This window comes from Anser brachyrhynchus (assembly GCF_964034855.1).
Source record: "Anser brachyrhynchus genome assembly, chromosome: 1".
In the NCBI taxonomy this organism is placed as follows: domain Eukaryota; kingdom Metazoa; phylum Chordata; class Aves; order Anseriformes; family Anatidae; genus Anser; species Anser brachyrhynchus.
Window position 1 is genome coordinate 114498084 of NC_137694.1, and position 22946 is coordinate 114521029.

General features: G+C 46.4%; 1 protein-coding gene across 10 annotated transcripts in view; it reads left to right on the forward strand.

Annotated features, from left to right (window-relative positions):
- KCNE2 (potassium voltage-gated channel subfamily E regulatory subunit 2) overlaps nucleotides 1-22946 on the forward strand; it is a 113174-nt gene that overhangs the window by 84816 nt on the left and 5412 nt on the right. For 6 of the 10 annotated variants that reach the window (XM_080604139.1, XM_080604142.1, XM_080604140.1 and 3 more), the window contains one exon: nucleotides 20422-22932. In XM_080604139.1, the coding sequence (XP_080460265.1) occupies nucleotides 20440-20817 (378 nt within the window). In that variant the 5' untranslated portion in view covers nucleotides 20422-20439 and the 3' untranslated portion in view covers nucleotides 20818-22932. Of the gene's footprint in view, nucleotides 1-15067; nucleotides 15190-16091; nucleotides 18848-20421; nucleotides 22933-22946 lie in introns of those variants that run through there. The other 4 variants (XM_080604133.1, XM_080604134.1, XM_080604136.1 and 1 more) reach the window with 3 other exon arrangements.

Here is a 22946-nt window from a genome sequence, read left to right on the forward strand (position 1 = left end):
TAGGAAGGTCTTTCAGTGCTGCTGTTCAACAGCAGTGCAGCCGTTTCCTGTGGTATCAGTCCTCCAGCCCCGTGTAGTCACTGTGTAGACTCTGCTGCTGCGTGCCGCTTCACTTCAGAGCTGCTTGCGCTCCCTCACGCATTCCATGGCCTGTGCGGAGCTTCCAGTGGCCAAGGTTTTGCCTGGTGGTCATCTGGGGAAGGCAGGACGCAGGGTTTCTCTGCAGTTCAGGCCTGGATGGACAGTTAACAGGTTATACCGTTAGGGGTAAAACTGAAGCAACTTGCTCACATGAGATGAGGTAGGTAGGGCAACTGCAATTTTCCCAAGTAAGACAGTCTTTTCCATTAGGATGGCGTGTGCAGGGCAGGAGTCCGTGTTTTGCTGTGCCTTTAAGCTGAAGGCCTATGCAGGAATGGAGAGAGTGAGCATTTGTGTTTGGATCTGATCCTAGGAGTTTATCCTCTGGCTTTCCACTTTTGCAGCTCTGGGGCTGTGTCCCATGGCTTTCCGTCGGGCTCTTCCACCATGATCCATCAACATACAATTACATTGATCAAAACCAGACTCACTGGTTCCCTTCTTTTGCTCCTTAGGTCATATCTTGGGGGGGTCATCCTGGGGAATAGGGGAACTCCCAGCAGGTTTTTCTGGAGCATCACAGATGGCAGCATCATTGGATGACTGCTTAGCAGAATCCTTGATGCTAAATGGACTGATGGAAGAGCTGGTGGTGTGACCTCAGTAGGTGGAGGCACAGCATAAGTGCCTTGCTGAGATATGGCTGGTTGTCTGACCCTGGATATTGCTGCCCAGAAATGACGATCTGAGCCACAGAGTGACTATTGCTGGCTGGTGGTGTACCTGTAGTGAGATGAGGCCCACTGTCACAGGGATGTGCTGACATGCCACTCTGAGAGCTGTGCGTTTTAATTCAAATCTGCTGCAACCTGCTGGTGGGTGAGCAGTTATCTTCCTCTCATCTAAGGGCTTTCCTGTCTGTGGGCTTCCTGAAAATCTTTGTAATCAAGGCAGAAGTATCTTTCCCTATGGAAAATTGTTGCTCTTGCTCTTGGCTTTGAAGGTGTCCTTCAACTTGTTCTCTTTTGCCCGTCACTGCTCTCGAATTTGCCTTTCTCCCAGTGAACAGTCTGGCCAGGGATCTCTGTGTACCTGGCAGCTGTTGATGGTTCTCACTGTGAAACCATGGTCCTACACGTACTTCTTCCCCCTTTTCTCCCCACCCCTTTCCCCATTTTAGCAAGATGATACGGGCCTCATCTGACCCTAGTGTTCACACCCTTGCGTATCAGGTGGGTGGGAGGCCTGGCTGCAGATGAGAGGATCCCATGTCCTCCCTGAATTGCTCAACTTTTGAAGAGTCATGCTGTGTTCGAAAGGGCAAGGGAAGGAGGTAAGGTGTCACGACCCACCTTGCTCTGCCCTTTCAGATACACGATGGTCAACTCTGGCGTTCCAGAGTTTGGGAAAACAAAACCCCACATTGTCTCCTTATCGCACAGGGTTGGGAGTGTGGTCCAGCGCGGCAATACTAGACAGCCAGGAGCCTAATCTGGTTCAGGTCTGCTGCGTGCCTGCTGTGTGGTCTTGGCCATCGGCTCGCTTTTCCATCTGTGAAATGCGGCTAGTGGTGCTTACCTTTGTTTTCAGGACGTTTCAGATCTCAGCACGAAATGTTTTATGCAAATGAGGAGGGTTTCTGGTGCTATTTCTTAGTAATGAGCAGCAGACCTTGAATTTTGACCTTTACATGTTGCTGTTTTTTTATGTACTCGCCTCACCGGGCCTGGACTGAGTGGACTGGTAGCAATTGAAGGTCAGAACTATTTTCCTGCCAGCTCTAACCATATAAGTAGGGGTTACAGCAGCGCTGGAGGGGGGTGTATTTATGGGCATGCAGATGAGCTACCACTTGGAAGCCTTTCTGCGGGTGGATGGAGGGATGGAAGTGCAGCTCTGTGGGGACACGGTGTGGTCACTCCCGAAAACGGCACCTGACGTGCATGAGCTCAGCCTCTGGCTTTCTCCTTTGCTGTCTGGATATAGTCAGAGTGCAAGAGTGTAGGTGAATCTGTGGCTTACCAAAGGCGAGTAGATAGAAGTGCCAACTCGTGGGGTTACCCAGCCGTCGGCTCCAGACTTTTGGGTGGCCAAACTTTGACGCTGACCAGGTTGCAAACAGGAAGAATATCGAAGCAGTTTTCTGCACTTTGATTCCTGATAACTTTGCCCTCGGTCTTCTCAGCCAGACTCAGAGGAAAGGCTAAGTTCATTTCAGCCAGCATAAGGCATGTATCCTTCTGCCTGGCTCCATTTGTAAATGGTACCGGATTCATCTCGGGGTTTGCCTGCACAGTAATCCCACGTGTGCAAGTGTCTCTCTGTGAGCACTAACCTAACTGGCGGAGTTATTCCCATAAAAGTTGGCCTCTTCCATACACTTCAGTGTCCTCGGCGTGCTTACAGCTACATCTACGCTTCCACGGGAACTTCTGCAGCCTCCCCTAGATTCAGGCCCCATCTTCAGTAGATCACTCATACATAATACATACCTCAAACCTGAAGGTGAGCAACCGATCCCTCACTCCCTATGGTTTATCATCTAGCCAGAGGGATGCTCATATGGTTACTGTGTCAGCAAATAATTCTTCATTAACTCCAGTGGGCCAAGCCCAGACCTATCCTTATCTACTGTGGGTGCCACTGTCTGGATTTCTGAATCAGAGCAAGTCCTGAGGAGGCACATGGTTTTGATGACCATGGGCTAACCTCTCTTTGTACTTGTTCATATGTGCACCCAGGAGCTCCCGTCAACCCCCTTGCAGCAGCTGGCAGTAGCAGCAGAGGGAAAATGCCACGCTGGAGCATGCAGTGCTCTCCAGAACACAGCAGCAGTATTGTGTTAGCACCCCCTCTGTGGACTGGGTCCATCACCATGGCAGCTGGCTGAAGAAACGGCAAAAAAAAAAAAACAAGGAAATCACCAACTTGTTGAAACTTAAGGGCTTTAGGTTTGGATGAGATTTTGACAGACCCATCTCACAGCTCCTCAGTGGCCCAGGCATCATGCAGACTGCACCTGTGCTTCCTCCTCCCCCTTCCCGCACACCAACCTGAGCCTCCGTTCCCTTTCCAAGAGGAAGATGAACTGTTAGAGTTCTGTCTGGGGTGGAAGGCAACTGTATTTAATAATAACAATAATAATAATAATAATACTCTGTGAAAGTGGATTTCTGTGTTCTGCCTACTTGTCATTGTGATGCTGTACAGGCTGTGATTCTAGACCCTATTTTGCATATGCATTAGAAATCATTTCCTTGATTACAGTTGATGATACCATAAAAATTACCAGGGACATTGTTCTGGGATTATGGTTAACCTAGGAAGAGCTCAGGTACACAGTGATATGAATCAGGATCAGGTTCTATCACAAAGATGGCTCTGAGCTCCTGAATTCCTCCTGTTAAACGGGAGAGTTGGTTTCAATCCATTATTAATGACTCCTGATACAGTATGTGATCTCTAGTTTCACAAAGTTCAGGACTGTTCAGATGAGCCTTTGGTCCTCACTCATCTCATGAAGCGAACTTCAACCACCTGTGATGTGTTATTAATGACCAATTAAAAATACTGCTTACCTGTGAATATAGGGACCCTTGTTTAAAAGAGCAAGGGCAATTCTAGGACACTGCCAGATTTCTGGGGACTCTCAGGCAGACTTTCATCATCCAGGTAGCATGGATGTTAGGTGTAAGGTGGGGCATTATGTAAGAATGAGAACTCTGATGCAGGTTATGTGGAGGACAGGGTTTGTAAATCTCTCTACAGCAAAGTTATCAGGGGTCAGTGGGTGAGCAGAGACAGCCACAGCTGAGAAGACCTAGGCTCAGCCCCCTGTCCCGTCAGAGTCACTCAGTGACTATAAAAAACACTCGCTCAGTTTCTCAAAGCAAAACTAGTTCCCACTGATTTTAATCGTATTACACACCTCATTTTTCTTGAAAGTCTATGTTTTCAGTTCCTTTCCTGAAATGCAGTTAGCAAATTAATACTTTAATTTGAGCTGCTCGGGTCCATGGTGGCCCTGTTACCCGAAAAACACCCACAGACAGCAAGAGAGAGCACAGAGTGCAGTCCTGCAGATGTGGACCTCCTGGGATGGCATACCTAGAGCCTGCTCCGTGCGGGTAGCCAGGCTCTGTCTCTGGGTGGTATGTGTCTGTGTCCTTCAGAAGTAATGTTCTCACCCTTCCTCAGACTCGCATCAGCTGTGAGATGCTGCAGGGTACGGCTCGTGCTGTTCCTGCCTGGTGAGATAAAGCTCCCTTCAAAGTTCCAACTTGTTAAAGAAAATCTCGCACCACATGCAGTGCGTCTGGAAGCTTCCAGATTGTTTAGTGTTACATGAGCAAAGCTGTATCTGTATTTTCAGCAAATATCTTCTAAAAAGATAGAGCTTTAAAATACATTGAGTTTGTCAAAAGATTCCAGCAAAAAGAGCGTTCGCTCTAAGACTGAGCTGGTCTTGTGCTTAAAGCAACTTTGAGACTTCCAGACAGAAGTGTATCTATCAGTGCAAGAAAAATAAGCAAAATGCCTGTAGCTTAATCCTGGGAGAGAATCACTTTTTCTTCTGTGGCCATTTCTTCATGGCCATTTCTTCATGGTCTGCTTCTTTGTCTCATAGTTTTCAGATGCAGACAGAAAGAAATAGGAGGAACCCATTTTGGGTCACCATAGAGTGCTGACCATGACTTTTGCTACTGGCCTGATATCTGAAGGGAAAGATAAAATGTTTGCTACCTTAATAAGACTGCAATTGGCCCTTCAAATAGGAAATGGTATTTAGAGCAACGATGCCAGCTGGGGTTGGAGGGGCCTGAATCATCTCTGGTATTCCGTGTTGTCCGAGAGAAAAAGCAAGGGACATCTCATTGTTCTACTCTCTGGAAAAACATGTCTCTGGAAGAGATTAAATCCACTTTTGCTTCACTGGCAGGCATTCCAAAGACACAGATATTTTTATATCTAATCAGCTTCCTTGTCTTCTATGATGACGTTTAGCCAGAGATCCAGGTTAGGCACAGGGCTTTGAAATGTGTGCCAAATACGGTCTGATATGGAGCCTTTGAAGTAAGAAATGTGAGTGATCTTCTCCCCGCAGGTTTGGTCCTCCTGATAAGTGGTCGCACAGCTGACTCACCACTCTCTTCAACCCATTACGGAGCACTTATCTGGTGTGTTAGCTTTAGGATAGTTCTTAGCTATAATGGGAACACTTACTTATCAAAACTAAAATCTGACTAGAGAAAGCAGAAAAAACAACAACAACAACAACAAAAACCCACAAGTTTTGCAGATCGGTTTTAAGAGTCTCCTTGCTGAAAGGTTGGAGACTTCCCCTCCAAGAAGATGAAATTAATCTAGGTGAGCCTCAAGCTACGGAAACTGTGTTTTTACTTTAATTGTGGAGATGATGATCTTTCTGAGTGTGGGTTGGCAAAATCAAAAACCGCAGAGATAGGAACCCCTCTGATTCAAGACTTTCTTCAGCCAGTCCCTGTACATTATTACGTTTGGATCTGGAATGTTTGGGGTCCTTCTGGAGAAGAAGCAATTTGCTGTAAGGAACCCCTCAATTTTTCACTGAAGGCCAGGAGCAGAAGTGACTTCATCATGCTGCACTGAGATCTCAGGTCTCAATTTACCCACTGGAGTAAATTTTTAATGAAGGAACATATGAAATTAACTCAAAATAGTGCCTCTGTAAGCACACTAACCATTTCCTGTATAACATACAGCACAGTGTTTTTCACCTTTCCTTTGGACTGAAATGTAAGGAAATTTTTAATCATTCAGTATATCCACTGGGCAAAACATAGCCCGGTTTCTTAACCTTTTCTTGAAAGCTTGTAAGGTACTTTGCCCTTACGCCATGTTTCTGGGCAGAGAGCAATTTCCATTTATTGAGAAAACCTCTATAGACAAATGGGGAGACATACTGGGTTTGTAGCCCAAGGCTTGGAAGTATCTCCTGCTGTCACTGAAGAAACTCTTGTGGTACTTGGGAGGCAGTGAAAGTTCTCATATTGACTTAAGTGAGAAGAGACCGAAAGCCTGATCCTTTTCCAAATGTAAGAAACCTTTTGCTTCTGTCAAAGCAAATACCTGCTTGTGGAGCTTCTCAGCTAGAGCCTGGAGTAACACAGTGCCATGAGGGATTTGACGTGAAAAGTGGATAAATATCACATTTAGGACTTGGATTAAGGTCTCAAAGACAGCTCCTAGGCACCTCTAACAATCTCTCAGGTAGTTGCTTAAAGTGTTTTTACCGTAAACTTCCCAAGTGAAGTAATAAAATTGGTGTCCACCAGCAGATGGTGCTTCTGCCTGAGAATTGTTTTCTTTCATGACCATTGAAAGACAGTTTCCTCACATCATTATTGTGAATGAGGCATTACATGGCAAAACATTTGCTATTATATCATATGGATTCTGTAATTGTGATAGCTCCTGTGTATGCTTTTCCATCTGCTCTTCCCTTACCTCCAGTGCTGCTTTTCTTTAAAGGGCCTTTGATTATCAGCCAGTAACAACTTTTTAAAGTATCCCATAAAAGGTCCTTGTTTAGCAGCTGTAACACCAGGCTGCAGAACGTCAGTGGTAGGAAAGACAGAGATGGGTCATTTTTATTTATTTTTTTAACCTGGGATGCCTTTCATGCTAATTTGAGTGGAAATATGTATGCTCAAAACCAGGCAGGGAGTCTGTCCCTTGCGCCCTACTGATTCCCAGCTCTCCAGGACAATAAGCTGAAGATTGTCAGCTCTGAAAGAATCTGGAGCAGATGAGGAGGTGGCTAGCAGACAAATAAACACCCACTTGACTCCAGACTATTCACTCTAGTGTTTGTGGGAAGAAACTGCCAACTTTTATCTGAAATTTGCATTAGAAACCTTTTTCTGCTATTACAATAGCACTAACCACTTTAAAATGAAGATCTAGGAAACCACTTAGTTAGACAATACGTTGTCATCTTAAGACTCCTCTCCTCCAGTGTATAGATACCTCGGTGGCTGATACATTTAGTCCCATAGTTCACATGCTACTGCAGGTACTTAGTGAATTGTTGCACATGTCAGGGTACAAGCTCAGGTTAAGCCAGTATCGTGCTGCTTTGGGGCTGGAGGGTTGCAGTTAACACTGAGCTGGTAGCTAGCTCTGGTGGTGGAGGAGGAGTAATAGTAAAGGTAAATCTCTGCATGCACTGCAGGTGCATGAGGTATGGCCCTCCCTGCAGAACAGCATAAAACAGGAGTTTGATTCAACATTTTGCCCTGGACTGTGGAGCTACTCCTTATCCTAGAGATCTCATGGGATTGAGACCCAAGCCTGCCCTCTGCACTCTGCCTCCTGTGCCCTGGTGCCTTCCATACTGCTGTGGGCAGGTTCATCCCCGTCCTACCAGCATGAGGCCTGTGGTCATCCCAATGAGAAGATGAGACCTCTGAATGATCTGGGTCAAGGTAAAACCAGGATATGGTATCAACATGAGATGGAAATTTTGTGAACACATTCTTAAGTTAACCGTAACAATCACACACTTACACACAGAACAAGGTATGCATGCTTCGGTAATGCAGGTCTGCAGATGTTCTTGGGCACTGTGAAAAATCTAATTTATTTTAAAAGTGAAGGAGTTTTTATGAAAATGGTTATTTCTTCTTTCTCCCATCTCAGGAAGGGTGAGTGAAACCCAGCAGTGGAAATGCTAAACTCAGCCTTCTCGAAGAAAGCAGTCTGAGGAAATGCATGCTATATAGGGTCAAAACTAAAAGAAAGCAGAACAAAAAAGCATTTCCATTATTTTGATGGGATAAATGCACATGCCATGCCACAATGATTTCAGCATATTTTCCTTGACACCATAGTCACAGTATTTTTGAAATCTAAAATGAAGCAACATTTCATGGCTCTCTATTGAAGCTTTTACTGTAGCCTTTGATGGAGATGCCAGAATATGGTTTCTAGAGCACTGGACATTAGCAAATCCAAGAGGGCAATTAATCAGGTGGAATCCAATTAAAAGATTGCTTTCCTGTTCTCCAGATAGGGTGCTACATGGACGCACAAAATTATCTGCTGAAATCCCTCAGGCAGTTCACCCAGAATAACCTTCTTTGGACCCACTCCAGCTTCTGGCGGAGGCTCAGCTTCAGGAAATTTTCTTTATCCAGAGCAGCGGAATGGGCTTAAAGTTAGACATGTATGTAAGAGCCACTTCCAACAAGGCTGCACTTAACTGCACCCGACTTACCTCCCTAAATTGAGATTAATGGCAAGGGAAAGGCTCCAGCTGATTTCAGAAAGCTGGAAAGAGGCTGCTGCCATTTCTGTAGCTGCTGCATAGCTCCTTCATCCCGGGAGCGCTCACAGAGCTGTGCAGTGCACGGTATGTCTGAAACCACACTTGCACAACTTCTCAAAAGTGTTGTCTGGGGACCAGGCCCCCTACCTAGGGGATGGCTGCTGGTGTTTGCATGGCTAGAGCTGTCCTGGGCATCCCTGCACCGGGCAGCCACAGAACACCTCCGACCGGAGGAGCTGCTGGGCCCATGCTGACTGAGCTTCTGCTGTAGGAAAGTTACTGGAGGGCCTGCTTGGGAGGAAAGGAGGCTCTTGATGATGGCTCCCATGGCAACCAGATAAGGCCTCACTGAGTAAGCATGTGCTGCTCCCACTGAGGGGAGAGCCCTAAATTGAAAGCAGATGAGTGAAGCAGGTGATAAAACAGATGAAACCAGTGCCATGGAGAGGCTGGGGAGCCACAGAGAGGATGTGGAGAAACTGGATGCTATGTATTTGGGTAGTGAGGTTACACAGGGCAGCTGTATGCTTGTTCTTACACCTAAGGCAGTGGTGATGTAGATTTGGGCCCAGAAGCCATCCTCGGGGCTCTGCCACCCCACAGAAACACACAGTCACAGAACAGTTGGGGCTGGAAGGGACCTCTGGACGTCACCTGGCCCAATCTCCCTGCTCAAGCAAGGCCACCAGGATCAGGGAGCCCAGAACCATGTCCAGGCATCTCTTGGATATCTCCAAGGAGGGAAACTCCACAACCTCTCTGGGCAACTTGTGCCAGTGCTCGGTCACCTGCACAGCACGGAAGTGCTTCCCTGGTTCCAGTTCGTGCCCATTGCCTCATGTGCTGCCACTGGGCACCACGGAAAAGAGCCTGGCTCTGTCCTCTCTGCACCCTCCCTTCAGGTATTTGTATACATTGATGAGATCCCCCTGAACCTCCTCTTCTCCAGGCTGAGCAGTCCCAGCCATCTCAGCCTTTCCTCACAGGAAGGGTGCTCCAGTCCCTTCATCATTTCTGCGGCCCTTCACTGGTCTCTCTCTCCACCATGCCCATGTCCCTCTTCGGCTGAGAACCCCAGAACTGGACTCAGTACTCCAGGGGTACTTGGTATGAAGACGTGTGGCCCAGCACAAGGTGCTTGTGATGCCACATCCCCATGCCTGCCACCTTCCTGGCAGCCCTGCCTGCACCCCTAGACAGCCCAGGACATCCCTGCCTGTCTGGTGGCTGTAACATGATGGTGCAGGCACCTCGCAGGGATGGTGCAGGCAACACTATGCAGTCAGTAGAAGTGCCTGGATGCCAGCACCATGCATACATGCACATGTGGTTTTCCTCTGCTTGCTGTGCTGGTGGTGAGGGTTTTTTTCTTGGAGTCGGAGCTGACGGTGGGCAGATTGTGCAGCCAGTTTGCATAGCTGGACTGCAGCCATATAAGCAAATGGGCCCAAGGTCAAGGAAGGCCGAGGAAACAAGAAACGTGCCTATGTGTGTGCAATATGCACCAGGTTAAATAAGTAAGTGTTTCTTACCTCATGTGCTGACTCACTTGTTTTCCTTCCCTGTCACTGGACTTGCAACGATCGCTTCTCTTTACTTTTTAAGAGCTCTTGGGGTGATGCAGGCCTTGAGATATGTTTTGATCTCAGTGACCTCTATGGACTGTTGTAAAAGAGAGATTTTCCTGCAAAAATAAATGTCAGTTTAATGTACTCTGACAGTGGAGATAGGCTCATGAGATGATACCATTGCATGGAATTATGTAGGGTGCTCACTGTTTTTCTATTTCAGTAAAATCTCTTGGCTTGGCCTTTGCTTCCCTTTTCATTACCACTATGTAAGCAGTATCAACTAGTTCCATGATCACAGAGCTTTATTAAGGTCCCATGTATAACCAATGAGCGTCTCTACTAGGTTATATCCAGGCCAACAGGTTCAGAAAAATAAACAACACTTTTTTAATATGCAAAGGTGGAGTTCAAATAAACCAAAAATACACAGTAGCTCTAGATCTAACTTGACATTTCTGTGAAACATTGAGCTTGTCAGCAAGCTGTGCCCAGCTGTAGTAACCATGGGATGATAGCAGCTCATACTGGTGTGACCTGTGCAGGGTAACATGGTGTGGGCACTTCGCATGGGGTGCTGGTGCTTGGACCCTGCTAATAACAAAGGTGCTCAGGTGTCATGGGACAAGAAGCAAAGTTCTCAGGACTCTTCTTCAGCCTTCCTTGTCTGCTCCTGCATTAAGTATTGTGCTGGGCTCTAGTTAGAGGGGAAACAGGCATGCTACTGGGCAAGCACTTTAATTCCCATTTTCTTCTCCTGATCGCTGGCTAAATGTGTTTGGTAGAGGAGAGATCAACTGTGAGGCGAGGCAGAGTCTTTTACATGTGGCTGCAAACTGGTTTAAAGTTGGCTTTAGCTCTAGAGGTGAAGTTGTCTGTTCAGATATGTCCACTGGCCGTATAACAGATTGGCTGTGGGGAGGTAATGCAAGGAAATGCTTCCAGCAAAGCTTGAGAGGCCCTGAAGTGTCTTGTAATTTTTCAAAGGCGGCAGGGAAGGCTCAGATTTAATCCCTCACTTCAGTCCTCTCCCTTCTGAACAGCATCATTTAAAAATGTGCCTAGAAAAGCATTCCTGCTAAGGAGTCTCAGCAACCCTTCTGGAGAAATGGTTGAACTCTCCTGACCGTGTGAATCAGACCATTTGTTTTGCTGAGGAATTATGAAAACAGATGATTCACTCGTATGTGCCACTTTTCAGCAACGAGTCCATAGGTCTGTAGACATGTGAGTTAACGACATCGAGCCCTGCAAAAGTGGGTATCAGCAGTAACTCCAGCTGGAGTTCAGACTCTCTTTTCTTTGTTCTGTTCAAATTCCCCTCCAAATTCTGTGGACTTCCCTTGAGCCAGGAGCTCAGCACCAGCCCAGTTATGACCCGGGCTGTGCTGGAGGGGCAGCCCATGGGAGAGCTGGTGCCAAAGCTGGGCTAAGCACCCATGCACATCTGTCCTGATCCACCTCTCACCTGTGACTGGTGTCATAAAACCTGGGGCTGAAGCCCACTCCGATGCATCAGGAGGCTACAACTTACGGTTGGCTATTCTGCATCACCCAAAATTTCATCTAGCCTTCTGTGGCAAGAGAGGGACACCCAGGCGAGTACCCTGGGAGCAGCAGGTCATTATTTCTCTTCTGACCCTTCCAGAACCTCCTAGCAAGGCTCTGAATGATCCCTGCCCTCCCCTTTTTATTTACCTTGTATCATCTGAAGCTCCATCAGGTCATAGCACCCTTGCCCCAAGAGGAGGAGGTTTGATGGGAGCATACTTGGTGGCCTTTACAACCTTGCCTTTGTTTTGTGCGTTGTCCACTGAACAGGTTATTTTCTACATGCTTTTTTACTTTTCTTATTACCTGCTTTCTTGCTTCTCCCTCCACTTCAACAGACAGGGCGGGGAGGTTTTGTTAAATGGAGAAATCAGTCAAGAGAATGGACAAACCTAAGAACATAAAAGTGGGGCACAAGGGACAGTGGAAGCTCCATACCACCAGTAGCACTGGTTCAGTGTGCACAAACTGGAACACAAGAGTCTCTGTGTGAACATCAGGAAGAACTTTGCTGTGCAGGTGACTGAGCACTGGCACAGGTTGCCCAGAGGGGTGGTGGGGTCTCCCTCCTTGGAGACCTTCAGAAGTCATCTAGATGAGGTCCTGGGCACCCTGATCCTGGTGGCCATGCTTGAGTAGGGAGATTGGACCAAGTGACCTCCAGAGGTCCCTTCCAGCCCCAACCATTTCATGATTCTGTGATAACCTTTTGTTTTAAACCTCACCATGGCTGGGGTTTGAACCTTTGGCCAGCCTGTAAGATATCCTGAATCTTACTTACCCTGAATCACTTAACAGCTAGCATTCACCAAGGCTGAGATGGGCATACTTATGAGGAATAGCAAAAAGCACTTTGAATTTATCAGCTGCTCTCCCACACGTTGGACTATGCTTCTCTCAGAGCTATCTTACCCTCATTGTGAGGGTGCAAATGCTGTCCTGGTGGTCATTGTCTGGAAAGGTGTTTATTTTCCATCCTGCTTTCAGAAAGGTGACCTCAAAGAGGCTGAGGAGTGAATCTCCCGAAGTCACTAGAAGCTAAGCATCGGACAGGGTGAATTATTAGTGTTTGCTTTTTCATTTAAACGCTATGTGCAGGCACCACCCTTATTTATCATCTAAAGCTTTTGGAACAGCAACACGTAAAACCATAGCAACGAAGCCGAATGATTGCAGTCTCTGCCTGGCCATGAATTCTCCATCCCTGCAGCTTGGGCTGAGGGAAGCAATGCCTTTCTTGGCAGGGTGGAAGGTGCGTGTATCTCAGCTGCTCTGCAGTCCCAGCACCAGGCACAGACAGCATTCAGGACCCGGCTTTTTCTGCCCAGTTGTTTTTTCAAGCTTTCAGAGCTGGAGAAACTGCTTAGGCTTGAGTCCCTCACTGTTGAATGCATCCTGATGAGATATGCTCTTATCTCACAGACACAAAGGGTTTTCCTCACAGCCTTGCTTACACTTGTACTGCATAACAAAATTTGTTTAAAATTCACTTTCCTCCTGAATACTTTTCCTCTCTCTTCAGTTTTGACTGGAAAATGTTAGTTTGCCAAGCATATTTTCCTTCAGTTGCAAAGGACCATTCCAGGTGGCCCTCTCCACTGTCCACGCTATTTTCATTGTTTCTATACAAGACATTAAGGATAGTGCACCCTGATGTAGGTCTCTGATGTGAGGAGGGAGTGATCTTTAGACACAGACTTTGTCCCATATTTAGAGGTTTTTTTTTTTTTTTTTTTTTTTTTTTACCATCTATGGACATTTTGGGGGCATCAGACCTCTCTTAGTGGACTTTGTGTAAAACTTGGCTCCAGAATCTTTGGGCCAGGTTCAGCTGTTATTACTCCGTGCCCGTCCATACATGTGCATGAACAGATTGCCCCAAGTTTGGCACACACAATCACAGAACGGTTGAGGCAGGAGGGAACCTCTGGGGTCTGCTGCCTTGTACTGGGCAGCCCAGCTCTGGAGCCAGCGCTGCAGCTGTGTCTCACCAGGGCTGAGCAGAGGGGAAGGATCACCTCCCTTGACCTGCTGGCAATGGTCTGCCTAATGCAGCCCAGGATGCTGCCAGCCTTCTTTGCTGCGAGGGCACACTACTGACTCATTTGTGGTCCACAAGGAGCCCCCCAGGTCCTTTTCTGCAAAGCTGCTCACCAGCTGTTGTCCACGAGCCTGCACACTGGAGCATGGGGTTGCACCTCCCCAGGAGCATCTCTCTGTTGAACTTCATGATGTTTTCTGTCCGTCCATGTCACCAGCCTGTCAAGATCCCTCTGAAGAGTGGCCAGCCTTCCAGCAGATTGGCTGCTCCCCTCAGCTTGGCCCATGTGGTGAGGGAGCCCTCTGTCCCATCGCCCAGGTCACGAAGGAAGCCATCGGACAGGACCGACTCTGGTATCCATCTCTGAGGAACGCCACGAGTAATTCTCTGCCAGCTGGACTAAAACCGGTGACCGCTGTTCCTTGAGGCTGCTGGTTGTCGGAGGTGGAAAAACAGCTTAAACTATGATTGCGAACAGGCAGCAGATAATTGGTTGTATGTGTGTAAGTGGGTGAATATCTGAAACTGGATTTTTACCTCTTACTCAGAACCCTGCTACTTGCTTGCTGCATCTGGTATAATGTGGACAAATACCTGAAGGAAGGGTGTAGAGAAGATGGAGCCAGGCTCTTTCAGTGGTGCCCAGTGCCAGGACAAGAGGCAATGGACACAAAATGGAGCATGGGAGGTTTGGTCTGAACATCAGGAAGCACTTTTTTACTCTGCAGGTGACTGAGCACTGGTTGCCCAGAGGGGTGGTGGAGTCTCCCTCCTTGGAGATCTTCAAAAGTCATCTGGACGCGGTCCTGGGCACCCTGATCCTGGTGGCCTTGCTTGAGCAGGGAGATTGGACCAAGTGACCTCCAGAGGTCCCTTCCAGCCCCAACCATTTCATGATTCTGTGATAACCTTTTGTTTTAAACCTCACCATGGCCGGGGTTTGAACCTTTGGCCAGCCTGTAAGCTATCTTGAATCTGACCAAGGGTTTCAAGAAAAAGGCAGCAGTGGGCTGCCTCTCTGCTGAACTGACAGGGTCAGAAATCCTGTGTGAAGGGATGGGAGTTAATACTTTTTCAAATGTACCCAAAGTGCTAAAATAGGTATGACAAGCAACTAAGACTTAGGGTCTCACACAAAAGCAGAATAACACAATTGTTGAACCAGCAAATGTATTTGCCCTAGAGCAAACAAAGGCCCAAGAAAATAGGCTAAGTATGAAAACTGCAAACATTGCTCCCTGAAAGATGGAAGAACGGTTACATAAGAAATAAACAATTGCAAAAGGATTTCCTCGCTTAAAAAGAAAATCCAACCTATACAGGGCAAGACGTCAAAATGCCTAGTTGTGCTGAAAACAATAATATTTGGAGGAAAAGATGTACAAATTCCTACTCCCTTGCACTGGACAAGAAAATAGCATCCACCGTGCATGGGGTGAATGCAGAAAGAAAATGAAGTGATAATGAGTTGTTTACGGGAATGGCAAACAGAGGCAGAAGAGTTAAATGTTTAAGAGGTGGAAGTCTAAGCTCCAGCAGAGGTGGTAGCTTGCACGTGCTGGCCCACTGCAGAGGCTCTTCATAAGAATGCGGAAAACAGATACAAGACTTAGAAGAACAGATGCAAAATAAAATGTAAGGTAAGGAGGCAGCATCTTTAATTGCCAACGCTGTTAAGATAAACCAGAAGAGCTGGAAAATGTCCCAAGATGTAGTAAAAAACGGATTATAAAGAAAAATCACTGTGAAAAAATAGTTCAAATGTAAGTAGCAGATGTAATCTTGAGTAATCTTAGGAGGAAAGACTTTGGCAGTCACAGTTAAAGACAAGTTATAATAACCTAATGGCCTTGGTAGGTCTCTTTGTTTTACTGGGTGATCCTCTGCAGAACAACAGCTTGAAAAGAAACAGCCAGAGCGAGGGACAGAATTGCTGATTTCACTAATGTTCTATTAAGCAAATGTGTAAACAACAGAAGGAATCTAGGAGGGGTATCAGGAAGGTAAAAAGTGAAGCAGTGGGGATACTAATTAAATGCTATCAGCACTTTATGTATCAGTAGTTAACAGTATAGCATATCAGTAGTTAAAGGCTGAAAAGATTGTGGGTTAAGCCTGTGTATACAAAGGTCTGAGAGGCACAGTGAATAGGTACAATATTATGATTTAACCAGAACAGAAGAAATACTGAAGAAAAATTGCATAGATAAGTATTAGAGAATACTCCTACCTCTCCAATAACAATGCTTAAGAGCTATATTATTTTGTTTCTAAGAATTAAGCTTTTATAATTAATGATCTTAAGTTATAATTCATTAATTGTATATGGTTAACATGAAGGGAAGGGAAGGGAAGGGAAGGGAAGGGAAGGGAAGGGAAGGGAAGGGAAGGGAAGGGAAGGGAAGGGAAGGGAAGGGAAGGGAAGGGAAGGGAAGGGAAGGGAAGGGAAGGGAAGGGAAGGGAAGGGAAGGGAAGGGAAGGGAAGGGAAGGGAAGGGAAGGGAAGGGAAGGGAAGGGAAGGGAAGGGAAGGGAAGGGAAGGGAAGGGAAGGGAAGGGAAGGGAAGGGAAGGGAAGGGAAGGGAAGGGAAGGGAAGGGAAGGGAAGGGAAGGGAAGGGAAGGGAAGGGAAGAAAAATGTATAACTCGTGTATAAATATATCAGCTGCTGATTTAAACTAGAGTGTAAAGTTTGGTTGTTTATTTTAAATAATACGGGGAAAGAACTAATGAAAAATTGTCAAAAAAGTGACAGAGCATACTGGAAGCTCCTATGAAGGGAAATGTTTCAGTTTGTGTGACAAAGGTCAATATTAATAATCTTCTGTAAATCTCAGTTTCTATAGGAAACAGAGAAAATTGAGCATCCCATTCCAATCCTACAGATGGTAAACACCACCACTCTGCCTTCATCCACTGAAACCATCCTCCCATCTTCTCATAACAGAAAAAAATCAGCTTGGTCAGTCACACTGTGCCCTTGCTAAATCGATGCTGGTTGTTTCCAATCACATCTTGTTCTTCACATGCCTGGTAACGGCTTCCAGCAAGATTTGCCCCTTAATCCTCCCAAAGTCTGAGGTGTGGTTGAGCATCCTGCAGCTCCCTGGGCCGTCATGGCCCTTCTCAAGCACAAAGATGGCATTTGGCTTTTTCCAGTCATCAGGGACCTTACGTGATTGCCATGACCTAGCCATTCTTGGGGTGGACGCAGGAGGCTCAACCTGCCGTTCCCACCTCTCTCCATTGAGGACAGGAGCATTTTATTACTGCTGTCCCAAACAGAGACCAGTATTACAGCAGTTGTATTTCTTAACCAAGACATTTGGCTGCCCCTCCTTCTTTTCCAACAGTTTCACACTGCCTGTCCTTGATCACCCCATTGCTGTAGAGACTAAACAAACCCCGAGCAAATGTGACCTTCAGGGGGACATGTAGCAGAGTGGGATTATTCAAGGACTCTTCTTGCTTGGTTGAGAACAGAGCAGGCAGTTAAACTCCATGTCTGCTACACAACAAGCATCTTTTATATACGTATGTATGGCTGCGTGTGTGAGCGTATGCTTTTAAGTATTAGCCATGCAGGACTGGCCAGGAACAGACATCAGAAGAAGCTGGTTGAAGAAGCAATAAATCCTTTCAGCTGGTTATTGGCAGCCCAGGGCAGCAGTTCCCAAGCTACTCTGCTTGCAGCCTAACCTCCAGGGCTGTGCCTCCTCTCCCATTCCCACATTTCAGCTCACGGCCCTGCATTTGGGAGGCTCCCACTGCCTGCAGACAGCCAGGACCAAGTAGGGCACATCTCCTGCTGCACAACGCAGGGGGCTGGACTTGAAGTAGCTCCTCTGGTTTAGGGGTTTCACCAAGGCAAAGAGGAGCAGTTTGCCAGCTATTCTGACTTCGAGGGCCCTCGTGGAGGGCATGTGTGAAACTGCCAGAGAGAAGTGGGGGATCAGAGAGGGAACGCTGCCAGCAGCTCACCCCCATGCTGGGAGGTGTTTGTGCACAGAAAATCATCCGGAAGAAATGACAGCAGTAACCATGACGATGTTAGCACGGCACTAGCGGGGCTTCCTCGGGGATTAGCACTTTTCAGCACCAGGATCATATCTCCCTTTTTCTGATGTATGCTGTTGATTCAGTGGTAGTCCACGTTTGCTTTATCTTCCTCAAAGCAGAGCTACCTGTGAAACTGTTTTCTCTGCAAATTGCTTAGGCGGGTCTACCTGGAAAATGAAGAATTTTTTTTTACAAAGAGTCTGTCCCTGCCCATGTGCTTGTGGAGCACTTTGCGGATGTCTGCATCTCCACCCTAATCCCCTTCTGCTGAATCTCCCCATCACAGCCAGGAACCACTGCTGACTAAAACTGAAGCTGTCTCATTTCACTAAGGTGTGACTCACTGACTTTCAGTGAGGTGTCAGCATATTTGCTGAGAAATAAAATCAACATTAATTAATTCTGCTTTTTTAATGTGGATTTTTGTCTTTTCACGCTCCAGATCACGAGTGAGGTACACAAAAAGCACATCTCAGAGAAGCTGGTCCTGGCTGTGTTGGGGGAGCAGCTTCTCACAGCATAGGTTTCATGGAGGCGTTGGTCACTGACAACCATGTCCCTGGCGAAAGAAATGGAAAAGCAAAACGTGGAGGATCCAGCGGAAAGGGAGAGAAAGGCCATGTTCTTGGTTATGGCAAAGGACAGGGGAAACATGGAACAAGGAAAAGATAAAGAGACCAGAAAAAGAAATAAAGACCTAAGTCTGAGCTCCCTGTGGAAGTGAAGGAGTACAAAATTCTTCCCTTTGGGTGCTAACAGCCCTGCAGGCCTTTTACAGTGCCTGATCAGTGCTCAGTCTCTTGTGTCCATATCAGTGAATGGAATTACTATTATTATCATTATTTTATAGAACATATCTTTACTCTTTTGTTTGGGTCAGAAAAGGCCAAGTCGTAAACCCATGGAGTTACCCCTAGAAAGCACAACAGTGCTTTTTTACAATATATGAAATTGCAGTAATAAGCATAAAGAGTAGTACTCAGCATCTGACAGGATGACTGATGTAAGCTGTCAGCCAATATTTGACTTTCCAGGTGAGATTAGATTTAGCATTTAATTTAATATAAACATAAAGTGTGCAGTACAAAGCACTTACTTAGTGCTTAAAGCCTTGTGGCAGGCTGGAGGCTACTTGAAGTTTAAGATACCTCTATTCCTTTTGCGAGTATCACTGTATTATCCAGTGGAGTTTGAAAATCCTGATTTTTACCGTGAATCTTATTAGTGAAGGATACAGGGAAGGTAAGTTTCTGTTGGTAATTCTTTATTTCCTATTGAAAAAGCACAGTAATTTTCATTCTGAATGAAAGAACAAGCAGAGAGATTTTGCACCAAAAAAAAAAAAAGTTTCAAGACAGTTTGGGCTTGGATTTCCTTATATCTTGCTTCCTTTCATTAGATTGCCTTTATCCTGCATGTTTGAGTGTGTGTGTGTTTAATCGTACAGATATATACGTGCATGTGTATAAGTGTGCTTCTCTGCATGTGCATGCCTGGTCTGTGCATGAGGATATCGCAAGGCTAGTCCAAGAAGCAGAGGAAGGTAGACTGCTGTACTCAAGTTGAAAAGGCATGATAATTTCGTACTAGTGATGAAAATCCATCACCCCTTACCATAGGCTATAGTAAACTTATCATTGCTTGAAGACTACAATGAGACTGAAAGACTTTTTGTGGAAGCTTTGCCACATGTTGTAGGATTTGGCTGGGCTGAAGCAATGAAGCACAGGTGTTATACAGGAGGATCAGACTGAAATGCTACAGCAAACCCTTTGCTTTTTGCAGGCTAGCAGGGGGCAACCCAATCATACCCTCCTATTTATGTAGAAAAAGCAGAAAAGGACAGCAGCTTTTCTCAGAGCTCCTTAAGAAATGAGAAACTCCTTCAATGGAGTTGTTATGTGAGAGTTTCTGCCCTGGACCCAGCTCAGTTTGAGTGGGGCCAGATGGATCAGCACAAAGCGACTATTTGGGCTAAGTAATCAGTTGCTGAGGAGGTGTCTCCCCACCCTATTGCTCTGCTCAAGGGTTGCTGGGCTAGGAGCCTCAGCTGTGTCTTTCCCCAACCTTTTGCACCTCTGCTAGCAGCACTGAAATCCAGCCTTAGACAAAGATCGTTGAAAACAATAGATCCCAACAGGCCCTGGTGCAGGGGTATCTGCACCGTGTCCATACAAAACTGGGACAACCTTGCCCCTGTGCAGAAGGGAGATATCTCATGTGGGATGGAGACCTGATTCATGGCTTTCTTGGCAGCAGCTCGGTCAGACTAGACAAGCTTGGAGGGCTGGGACAGGGGCAGGAGAGACATGGCTTTGCAGCACTACTCAGCCTTCACACCAGATTTAACATGTGAGACCAAAGAGGAAACAAGGACGGTTACATCCTTTGCAGAGAGATCCTGGGCAACTGCTTGGAGTGGCACTGTGCTGCCCCTTAGAAAACCCAATATGTATCTTGTCTTTTCCTGGGTGAAATGCATTTTCTTCATGCAGTGTTTCACTTCAGTAGGGGAGTCAGCGTGCCCGGACCCCTGTAATGTGGGTGACGTGAGCCCATGCTCATTGCACTTCACCAAGGCATCTTTGGATTCCAACAGACTGAAAATGACCTGAGTAAGAAGTAAGACCTCCTTGGGTCTCTGAACATGTTGAGTCACTCAGAGATAGGGATTCTAGCTGCTCTAAAATTGGTACTACATTTTCACCAGCAAGTGGCAGGTGTTGTTATTTAATTTACGTAATGAAGACAAAACAAACCAATGTAATTGCTATATTATAGATCTTTGATTAAAATAAATATCATGCTGTCTTTAGTACCTGTAACTTGGAAGGATGGCTGAAATACGGAACTTCACTTGGGCAGTGGAAGATATTTTCAAGGAAACTTTTCTGACTTACATGAACGGCTGGAGGAAAAACATGACAAAAGCAGCAGATGAACTGCAAGCCAAGGTTGATGCTGAAAACTTTGACTATGTTATCCTTTATCTGATGGTGATGATTGGTATGTTCTCCTTCATTATTGTGGCAATCTTGGTGAGTACTGTGAAGTCAAAGAGGCGAGAGCACTCCCATGACCCTTATCATCAGTACATTGTTGAGGACTGGGGTGAGAAGTATAAAAGCCAGGTTCTCAATCGAGAAGACCTCAAGTGTGTGATCCATGAAAACTTTGGTGCAAGGGACAAAACAAGCCCTGGATCACCTTGACGTTTTGGAAGCATCGGCAATGAGGAAATCATTAAGCCACATGTAGGGAACTCACTGAAATTATACATAGTTGTGAAACTGTTTATTAGCTTAACACAGGTCAAGCTGGAACAGACTGCTGAAGAAATCAACGAGACTGCTTTCTGTGAGAAATTTGGCATGGCTGCTCTGGGGAACACCCAAGAGAACTGCATAATTTTGCTTTGCTTTGATATTCTGTTCTTCAGGAAAATAAAGCCAAGAGAAAGAATAACCTGGGTTTTTTAGCATTTTTTTGAAATCCAGAAACAGATCTGGATTACTGAATAACAGGCCACAAAATAACTATGAATTTTCAAGTGGTCAACAGTGCTGATTTAGATCCAAAGTGTATGACTTAAGCCCACCTTAAAAATAACATGAAACTGTACAATAAAATATCAAAACCTCTATCTATTCATTGAACAATATGTTGTGGTATGAATCACAGGAGGTAACCTATATCTACACGCATTCATGCCAAACAATTATTTTAATGATCTGGCTCCTATTTTGATGTTGTTATTCATTGGCTGCAAAGACTGACTCAAGGCCTTCTGAGGTGGCCTGGTTTATAGCAGAAGTGCAGTTAGACTAGCAGTCTCATTTAGGAGCATGTCCTGGTTGTGCAGGGCAGCTTCTAGAGGTTCAGCATCTTTCTTCAAGTCCATAGCTGGCCAAGCTCAATCTTCTGCTGCTCCTTGTCTCTCCAGAGTGATCTGTCGATCTGGGATGCAAGCTGGGTGATGGTGGCACTGATCACATCCCTATTAGCGGGATGCAACTCATTAGTGCAAACCACTGGGCTCCTGCTGTGTGTCTTTCAGAAGAGGGATTTCTATGCCCAGCTTTCAAGGCTGTCCCACTGATGTGCTTTCTGAGGGCTTCCCACGTTGGGTACTGCTTTGCACTGGCTGAGAAATGGATTTTCAAGATGGTTTATCTTCTCCTGTGCTGCTAAAGTACCACAATGTTGGCTCTTGGAATAAATTAGAAGCAGAGCTGGTAACACTTCTGGTATTAAAACACACTTCTTTCTGTACGGCTCTGGGTTCAGCTCCTATTCATGTTGCCAGACTTAAACCGCTTAAGCTTAAAGCTTCCTTGCTGGCTGTTGATTGTGTGGGCTTGTTGTATGTTTTTAGAAAGTTTTGGCTGAAACACTTCAGCCATGCCTGCCACTGCATTCCTGACAATTTTGCCTTGCTCAAATTAAGAAGAAATGAAAAAGAAAAGGGCTTCTTTTGTTGGGAAGCTTTGGCTTGTTTGGGAGACTGGTCTTGAGATTTGGCACAGCATATGCTGTCGTGCTCCAGATGTGCCTTTAGCTGGCATAATAATAACAAGTCTTTTAATTATCTGGGACCATGTGTGCTAGTGAAGGTTTGTCAGGTCCTAGCACAGACTGCTGGTAAGTCTCTCCCCACCAAGCGTGTCCCTATTCCTCCTGCCCCCCATGGGTGACCCGTGGGTGTCTGCCAGCCCTGAAGCTCTCTTTAGGGCTGTGCCCCACCTGTGAGTGGAAGCACTTTCCTTACTGCTTGCCCTTGTGGCCCGCAGGCTCTAAGGGTGCAGTTATTGTCTTCAATGAGGTGGAGGGACCGTGGTGGCCATCTGGCTACACACGTGGTGTGGTTGGGGAAAGGATGTGGCTTTTGGCAGGGTATGACGGCAGGGATGTGCCCAGAGAAAGTGTCCGGGTGTAACAACGTTTTCAGCAGCAGCTACATCAGAAATAATTGGCAGCTTCCACCGCTGGCCGTGCCCTGCTCCTGGCTGCTTCCAGACCAGTAAAACTGTGGACGAGGACACCGGCTGGCTTGGGACACGGGGGCACTGCTTTAGCTCAAATGTATCAGGAAGGGACGCAGCCACCCCCTAGCACACATCCCCAGGCTGTTAAGAACAGCTCACAGGAAAACGAAAGCAAAGCCTTGCCCCTCGGGGAGTTTCGGCACTGGGGCAGCACACCGCTCCCTCACAAACTACACATCCTAACCCCTCGGCGGCGCTTCCCCATCAGGGCCGGCCGTGCGGGGCGCTGCCGCTGCTGGGAGATGTAGTCCCTCCCGCCCACAGCCATGGCCGCCCGCTGAGGTACGAGCCGCGGG